The sequence below is a fragment of the Mus pahari genome, chromosome X (assembly GCF_900095145.1).
Source record: "Mus pahari chromosome X, PAHARI_EIJ_v1.1, whole genome shotgun sequence".
Classification (NCBI taxonomy): Eukaryota; Metazoa; Chordata; class Mammalia; order Rodentia; family Muridae; genus Mus; species Mus pahari.
Genome location: NC_034613.1, coordinates 38,866,513 through 38,875,485, shown reverse-complemented (window position 1 = coordinate 38,875,485; position 8,973 = coordinate 38,866,513). Strand labels below are relative to the sequence as shown.

The 8,973-nt window shown below is 44.9% G+C and overlaps 1 protein-coding gene across 2 annotated transcripts in view; it reads right to left on the bottom strand.

The window, feature by feature from the left end:
• Positions 1–7,955, bottom strand: part of Xpnpep2 (X-prolyl aminopeptidase 2) — a 29,571-nt gene extending 21,616 nt beyond the window's left edge. Inside the window, exons 1-4 of one of the 2 annotated variants that reach the window (XM_029534211.1) lie at positions 7,869–7,955; positions 5,804–5,937; positions 3,209–3,282; positions 1,291–1,401 (exon numbers count right to left, since the gene is read on the bottom strand). In XM_029534211.1, coding sequence (XP_029390071.1) covers positions 1,291–1,401; positions 3,209–3,282; positions 5,804–5,852 — 234 coding nt within the window. In that variant the 5' untranslated portion in view covers positions 5,853–5,937; positions 7,869–7,955. Of the gene's footprint in view, positions 1–1,290; positions 1,402–3,208; positions 3,283–5,803; positions 6,279–7,868 lie in introns of those variants that run through there. The other variant, XM_021188115.1, reaches the window with a different exon arrangement.
• Between the last annotated feature and the right edge of the window lie 1,018 nt (positions 7,956–8,973).

Sequence of the window (8,973 nt, the reverse complement as noted above, 5' to 3'; positions counted from 1 at the left end):
GAAGAAGAAGAAGAAGAAGAAGAAGAAAGAAAAGAAAAGAAAAGAAAAGAAAAGAAAAGAAAAGAAAAGAAAAGAAAAGAAAAGAAAAGAAAAGAAAATGCCTTTTTCTTCTAGCTGGGTTGGTATGAGATGCTGCATGAGGTAGAGGCAGAGCTACTGGTGGGAAAAAGTGGGCTGAGTAGGCAGGGCTGCTATTTTGGGGAAATGATTTATATAGAGACCATCACCTTGTGTTCTGTCTGCTTTCTCCCCTTAGTCTACTGCCCATGTCTATATAGTCTAGCACCCTGGATCATTATGCTACTCCAACCAACCATGTCTGAGACAAGCTGGACCAGGAAGGAGTTTAGAATTCTTTCAGGTCCATTTCCAGTGATAACCTAAACATTCTTTCTGAATTTGGTCAAAATCACTTACAGAGTTGTTTTAAGTTTTTACACATTTTGTGTGTGCATGTGCTGTGCAAGTGTGAGCATGTGCGTGCGTGTGTGTATGTGTGTACACATGTGCATGTGGAGGTTAGAGAATGCCTTGTGGGAGTTGGATCTCTTATAGGTTCTAAGGATTGAACTCAGGTTATTGAGTTTGGTGGCAAATGCCATTACCAACTGAGCCATATCCCTAGCACCAAAGTTGTTTGTGTAATGTTGTTCTTAGAGGTCAAGAAAATTTGGCCTTGTTTTTCCTCCAGTGTAAAGAGGTATGTTCTTTCAATTGACCTTAAACTAGTGTATCAAAAGTTTTCCATTGTTTTCCCTGGGGCTAATTGTATTTGATGTTAATTCTGTTCTCCTGTGAGTGGCTGCAATGAGGAATGAGTCAGCACTCAGGCGATTTCCTGTAAACCTTCTTTCCACCTTAATTTNTAAATAAAGTCTAGAGCCGGTGATTGGGCGGAGAATGAGGGGAAGGTGGAGCTGAAGGTTTGGGGAGAGAAGGAGAGAGAGAGAGGATGATGGAGGAAGAGGAAGAAAGAAAGTGGAGCAGAAGCACCTGGCCTGAAGAAACCTCAAGTTATAAGGGGTCTCTCATATGGGGAAGATGGTAGTGTAGTGGTAGATCTGCCCAATCTAGGCTCACAGCATGTATTCACATTAATTGACTTGTGTTTTCATTACCCAGGCTTCTCTGGGTTGGAGATTTACCATTTTAGTCTCTTTGCTATGAAGTGCTGTGTCTGTCTTCAGCTTCCACATCTTACCAGGCTCTTATTTGTGGCTCATGTTTAGAGGCCAACAACCCCAAGAAAGTGAGAGGAAGGAGATGAGAGAGAGCAGAGCTGGTCCTTACCATGTGTGCATCTGTGTCTGGGATGATGTAGGCAGAGAGATTCCAGTTCTTCATCTGTTGGCGGAGGGCTGCAAGCCGCATTGTTGTATTGACCGCAGTAACTGGCAGGCGCTGATGGATAACATACGAATTGCTTAAATGAAATGATGCCTAAGACTTTGCCTCTATGGAAGTGCCCAGCTTTTCCTGAGGGTGAGTTTTGGGGTGTTTAGGCTATATTTAAGAGTGATGGGGTGAGTGCTGATAGCATTTCTTAGTCTAAATTAAGAAGCCTAAGCTAACTATAGATGGAGGTATTTATAGAGTGTGAAGACCCTTTGGAACAATTAAGGTACCTAAATGTCCCTTATGCAGATGAAAACTACAGGGGTTTCATCCCAAGTCCCAGGCCAGGCTATGGGCAGACCCTTTGGGGATATCTTGAGAGTAGAGTTGCCAGATTAATGAACAATAGTACAGGCCACCTATCTGGTTATATTGGACTTTCTGTTAAACAAGGGATCCTATATTAATATACATATGTCCGATGCACTATTTGGAACACACTTTAGTACCAAAATATTATCACCTGAAATTTAAGCATAATCAACTCTTCCAGGAGTTACCCACTGGCCCCAAAATGTACTGGAGAGTAAATGTGTACCCTGGCATTTGCGACGTCTCTCAGAAAGATCCTCTTCAAGCCAAATATTTCTTTAGAGGGCCCTTTATCTTCCAAATGAAAACCATGGTCTTTTTTTGTTTTCTTGTTTGCTTGCTTGCTTGCTTTGCCTTCTCTTCAACAAGAAATCCAGATTTGTTCACATAGGAAACGCTATGGCTTGTGAGTCCCTTTGCTGGCCCTAGTGGTTCTATAAAGCTGCTGTTGTATGCAGATGTTTCGTGTTTATCCCGAGGCTCCACCTACTGCTAGAGCTGGTCCACCTCTTCACACTTTGGGGCCCCTCCTACTCAGCTGTGGAAAAGATCATTCTAGAGTCCAGCTGTGAAGCTGGCCACCTTCTTCTCTTTGGCTCCCATCTACCAACCTCAACCCTCCCTTTCCCATTCAGCTAGATCAGCTAGCTCTCTGGCTTTCTCCCTGGGCCCCCATCCTTTAGTATTTTTCTCTGCACAGGTTCCCTCTAAAACAGTGGTTCTCAACCTGTAGGTTGTGACTGTCAGAAAAAAAAATGTATTTCCAATGGTCTTAGGAACCCTCTAATCATAAATTTATTTTCATTGCTACTTAATAACTGGAATTTTGCTACCAAGTGGTATTCTCCTTTTTAAAAAGTTTCATTTACTTATTTATTTGTTTATTTATTTATTTATTTATTTATTACAAGTACACTGTAGCTGTCTTCAGACACACCAGAAGAGGGCATCAGATCCCATTACAGATGGTTGTGAGCCACCATGTGGTTGCTGGGAATTGAGCTCAGGACCTCTGGAAAAGCAGTCAGTGCTCTTAACTGCTGAGTCACCTCTCTAGTCACCCCCACCCCCGTGGTACTCTTAAGATCATCAGAAATGTCTTCCTAGGGTTGCAACCAACAGCTTGACCAGTGCTGCTCTAGAATTCCTGTTTCCATTCCTTTTGTTTGCTTCCTTGTCGCTCTCTGCCTAGCCTCTCTCCTAATCAGTGATCTGTCTCACCATTCAGCCTCTTTGCCTCCCTTCCAATGGAAGTTTCCCAGCCCTAGGCCAGGACAGAAATCAACAAGCTGTGGACATGCATGTGGTCAAGGAGTGGAGCATCCATAGTGGGTATATTAGATACCCAAGCTGTTGTTGCTGCTGGAAGTAAGAAACAGGGGCCCCAGAATGCAGACATAAGAAGAAAGCCCATAGGAGGAAAGGCTAGCAGTTGGGCTAATAGGAACAGGGAAGAATGATTGTGTGAGACAGGCATGGGGGTTGGGGTGCAAAGCCTCACCTCAGGGCTGGTTGAACAGTTTCTCACATCTTCCCTTCCAAGGTACTTGGGCTCTGGGTAGCTCCAGGCACATGCTAGGAAGTGGGAGACAAATCTAAGGTTATTTGGGGGAGCTCTCACACAGTGAAGGGCCATCTTCTCTCAGCCGTCAAGACCTATATCCTTTAAAACACACCACACTGGCCAACTCTATTTGAGACAAAAAAGAATCACATTTCATGGAGAATCAGGCTGACTTGAAACTGAATGGCACCCTGGGTCACACGCATTGACAAGTGACTGCCACTTCCGGATGGGTTTTAGTGTTCATCGCATTATTTTTCCATTTCTAACCTAATTGTGTCTTTTTAGGGTCTAGTAAAGTGAAAAAATGGTATAAATTAAATTTTTAAATCAAATTCTCTTTGAAATGCCCTAGAGGGCTGTGTGTATGTCCGTGATTTATTTAAACCCAAGGGTCACTGGTCCCCTTTCTTACAGTCAAAGTCTCTGCTTACTATTCGAGGCTTCAATTAACTATAAAACAGGAATTCTAGTCCAACACCATCACGGGGCAGAGAAAGGTGATTAAACATTTAAAGAGCTCCTACTATGTGTCAGGCATGGAACTGATTTACAGCAGAGCATAGCACTGTATACTTGAATTACCGATGCTGGGGAGGGAGAGGCAAAAATGCAAGGTTAATTTCGACTGTGTTGCAAGTTTGGAGCCAGCCTGGTCTACATGAGGCCCTGTCTCAAAAGATAATATAGAACAAAATACAAATGAGCTCCACAATGTAACTGTTGCAAAGTCATGACACTATTGAGATAAACTAAGGGCTGCATATATAACAATGGCCCTATATCATTATATAGTCTAATATTAAAGTCACCCAAAGATTTTATAAGTACATTCCATGTTATTGTGCAACAAAAAATTGCCTAATGGTATATTTCCCAGAATGCAGTCCCACTGTCAATTGGCTACAACTGTCTCTCCTCTGATATTTGTGACAACCCTGTGAAAAATTCACTTTCTATAATGGAAGAGGTCAAGATTCATGTAGGTTTGATAATTTGTGCAGGTTTTGCCACAGTGAATGAGTAGTGAGATAGAAGTTTGAACCTCGGCCATCTAAGGAGGGTACAGTGGATGGTGCTGGCTGTAAGGCCCAGTGGTAAAGTGTTTGCATAGTTCAAAAAAAAATGTAAAAGTCTCCAGTTTTAGTTCTCAGGACCATGAAAGAAACCAGGGCTCTCTTTCCATCTTTTGCCAGGCCAAGCACAGGAAGTGGTCCTGGAAATGGAGGGATGCTGCAAATGATGCACAGTCTATGGAGGTTTATTTTCCTGTTTGGGCTCTGTACCAAATTTGGTATGAACCCGAGAAAGCAACCCAATATTCACTGAAAAAAATATTATTTTTAAGTGCCTACTGTGTGCCAGGCACCAGAACTGTATAAAAGAGATCCTTCCTGACCTGAAAGTCCAGTGACCTCTTACAGTCCTTCTTTTCATCTCTTCACACTGATAAGGGGACATACTTCCCTGGGGCCATGGAAGGATGGAGTTGCCATACGTTTACCTTATAAGTGGCTTGAGAAACAGGTAGAAGGAAAGTAGCTGGGTTGGAACATCATGAAAGCCCTGCTTGAATGACTTGGCCTCATAAATTCAAAGGATTGATGATACCCATACTGTTAATCTAAGAAAATGAAGTCCCGATTCTGGAGGAGCAGTTTTCCAGCAAAATAGCAGTGCTAACATGCCAACATAGGAAGTGAGACCTAGCCAGTCCACGTTCATCTGAACACCAGGCTCTATCAGTCTCTCTGTTTTCTTTGGCACAGGGTGGTACCAATGAGATAACTTGATGCTGAAGTAATCAGCAGGTCCTGCTGTCAGAAAACAAAGAGATATTTCCTCAGGACCAGGGATAGTGGTGGGAAGCTGAACTGGGTACCTAGTTGGAAACAAACAGGCCACAGGTGATGTCACATCTCTCCTTGATCTCTTTTCTTGACAAAACCTCAACATTGACCTTTTGTACCTGCCCTGTCCTGTCAGGTCTTTATTGTCCTAGCAAGAATTCTGCTAAGTCAGTTTAGAGGAAACTTCCACCCTTCAATATCTGATCACCTTCAAGATCAGATCAGAGTCTTTATTCCCCTCCCCTTAGTACCTCATCACCCTGACCAGCCTTCAGTAAGAATCCTGTTAAGTCAGTTTAGCAAGAATTCTCCATCCTTGGACCTCAAGGATTCCTCTTAGTAACTTTCTGGCCATAAGTCCTCCAGTACTCACTGGTTCTACATCCCCAACAGACTGTGTTCTCTGTGTGTTCTACCTGGCTCCCTTCTGCAAGGCCTTTCGTGCAGTCATTTTTTAAAAAGCCATCAACCTCACAAGTGACGCAATCATTTTGTCTGGGGATGGAAAGGGGCCAAACTAGATTTGATCCAAGTCATGAAGGCCCCACCAGGGGCCTTTTCTGCAAGATAAAGTGACAAAGAGAAAAAAAGATAACCTGGGTCCTAGCCCTTACTCCAAACTTTTCTGAGCCTGGAGAGAGAGATCAGAGCTGCCTGCCGGCAGTGGCTGGGGTGCACATACCACAGAGGAGAAGAAGCCAGGGGTAGTACTGCCAGTAGGCTTGGGCCATTGGGTCTCCAGATGCTGGCGACGAGTAAATCAAGGGACTGGAGAGAGGGTTGGGTTGGTTGGTGGCTTCTTCTTCCAGGCCTTTCCTGGGTAGAAGCAAACAAGGTTGATGGCTGTGTCTTGATGTTAGTTAGATGAGGATCCTTCTGTAATCTTTTGTTTCAGGAGTCTGGGAAGCCACAGTGGACAGAGTGCGCCTCGGGCTGCCCAAAGCAACCTGTGCTGGTTTCTTGTGGCTTAGAGTAGGTAGGGTGTGAGCCTGCCCCAGGGCAGAGTCCAAAGATCTCTGAGATTGACGAGCAACAGCTGGTCTCAATCACCCAGCTTCTCCCAGCCCCCCTCTTCAGCAGCTCTACTCTAGCAGTTCCTGAATTCTGTTCCCCACCCTCCAGCAAGCTGTTTCCTATTAGCTCACATCAGGCACTGGGTGCAGCCCTGCTTTTGCTTTGGGATAGATATTTGCTCCTACTTCTATTCCTCCTCTAAGCCCTCCTGTGTCCAAAAAAAAAAAAAAAGCCAGTGAATGAGTGTATGAGTGTTCTCCCACTCCCCCACCCAGATTGCAGCTGGGGGAGGGGTTACTGTCTTACAACTGGTAACTGAGTTACAATTGGTGGCATGAGTTTCCCCACAGTCCATTTAAAATTATACCAGCAGACCTTCCCTGGGGATCCCCTAGTGCCATTCAGCCGCATGTTCTGGGCTTTGTAAAGCTTAAGCTACTTAGGGACCTTGATATCTGGAATGCCTTCGAAGGTCCAAAGATCTGCAGGGACCAGGGGGTGCCACTGAAGTGAGAAGACCCCAAAGGAGGAGTCTGAGGGTTCTGAGAAGACAGTGAACTGGAAATATTCTTGACATAGCTTCCCGAACAGAATAGTGTGGCTTATTCCTAAACAACATAACTCACTGGGAGGAAAGCAGAAAGTCGAAAAGCAGAAATCATGTGTGTGTGTGCTGGCAGGCACATGCAGTCACTCCCTGTACTCTGTCCCATCAGGGAGTGTCACACCACACTAAGACAGCTCCAAGGAAAGGCTCTCTAGAACCTCTGGGGTCCTGTGAGCCCAGAAAGAAATTCTTCCAAGTAACAATGATTCATTTCAATATGGGGTTTTGTAGCAAAAGACCAGACCAGCCGGGTGGTGGTGGCACACACCTTTAATCCCAGCACTTGGGAGTCAGAGGCAGGCAGATTTCTGAGTTTGAGGTCAGCCTGGTCTACAAAGTGAGTTCCAGGATAGCCAGGACTATACAGAGAAACCCTGTCTCAAAAAAAAAAAAAATTACAATCCTCCTGCCTCAGCCTCCTGACTACTAGGATTACAGGGATTGACCATCATGCCCAGCTTTGAATTTATTTCTAATGTAACCATAATAAATTGTTGGTGGCTTTCAACAGTCCATTTAAGAATGATGAAGCATTCATTCTTACCATAGATGGGGGAGGGGGAACGTGAAGTCCCACCCTTCTCTGAGGTAACTGATTGCCTTTAAGAGAGGGAGAGTCTGTTTTCAGATATGTACTCCTAAGAGCCTCTCTGTGCTCCAGTGGGTATTCCTACACCCACTAACTGGACTCAGGGTATTAAAAAAAAAGTGCAGTAAGTTGGGAGGGGAAAGAGGTATGTGGGATAGTAGAGGAGTTGGAGTGGAAAGAATAGGGGTGCTTTGATCAAAACACATTATATGTGTGTGTGAAATTATCAAACAACAGAAAAGAACGGTGAGGTAGAACCTTTTGTAGAGGGGAGGGGGGTCTTCCTGGGACCCCCTGACAAGGCAGAGTCAAGCTAAGTGAGGATACTCCTTGACCTCTGACTTCAGGGGAAAGCAAAGGGCAGAAGTCCCCAGCCTCAGGGCCAAGAACTGGGAGAGAACTCTGTCATTCCATTACTGCCAAAGCTCTTGTCTTCCCCTCCGTCCCGTCCCCTCTTTCCCACCCTTTCCATGACTGGTGAAGACATAATTCCCAGAAACCCGCGGATAGAGGAAATGGCCACTCAAAGGCACTCACCTCCTGTTTGGGCTGGAGCAGATACCTTATAGGACAAGCGCAGGCTCACACAGAGATAGCCTTTGAGGACAGTTACCATCAACGGTCATCTGTGTGGCCTCAGGTATTGACTTCACCTAGCTGAGCCCTCTGTTTCTTTACCTATAACATGCTGTTACTGAAACATGACAGTCTGGTGCAACGAGGAGCAGAGGCCATCAGTGGGGCAATCAGTCCGTATAAAGCGGCTGCCCGACAGAGCAAAGCCCAAAGGCTTTGTGCTTGCTCATGGACATGCTTGACCAGCAGCAAAGCAAGTCTCAACTACACTTTGTCCTTTCTGTCCCTGGCACCAACATTGCTGAAATGGCAGTTATTGCTACAACAGTAAACCTCAGTGAGACCTAGGTTTCAAAAGCAATCCAACAACCCAGGCATCCTGCCTTCACCTTCTGAACTCTGTCCTGGGATGTCTCTGCTTAGTACTTAAGTCTTCCACTTCCATCCCCTGGGACCTTGACTTGGCCTTGGTGGTAACAATGACCTCACATGCCTGTACCCTCAGTTCCTTCCTTATCTCCTTATCGAGGAACTACTGTCTTTGCTCTCATCCTTTTGGGGACTTGACCTCAAACGTTGGCAACAGTCCTGAAGTGGAAAGCACTGATTGAAAATAGGCAGGGTGACTGGCCAAGGGTCCTTTGTATCAGAGTTGTTTGGAAACCCATGAGTCACACGCTACAGTCCCCCTGTGGCCTGCGTAGACAGTTTACTTCTGCTTTTGCTGGACCTAAGGCCTCAACGCTAAAGGCTAAGTCCTGACATTGGAGAAGTTGTTTTGCAGAGTCTGTCTCCACCATGCCTCCTTTGGTTTCTTCCTCACCATCCCAACTTCTGATCTGGATCTGTCCTTTCTGTTTCAGAACAAACAAATGACAAAAAAAGAACTCAAACAAACAAACAAACAAACAACAGTTTGTTTGGGCATTTAAAAAAAAAAACACAACTTTGCCTTACTAGCTTTACTTTATTCCCTTTTCCTTTCTGTATCACCTATCCCTGAAGATGGGGAGCTTGCTGTTACAGAATTTTGGCCTCATCAAAGCATTCAGGACAGAAACTAGCA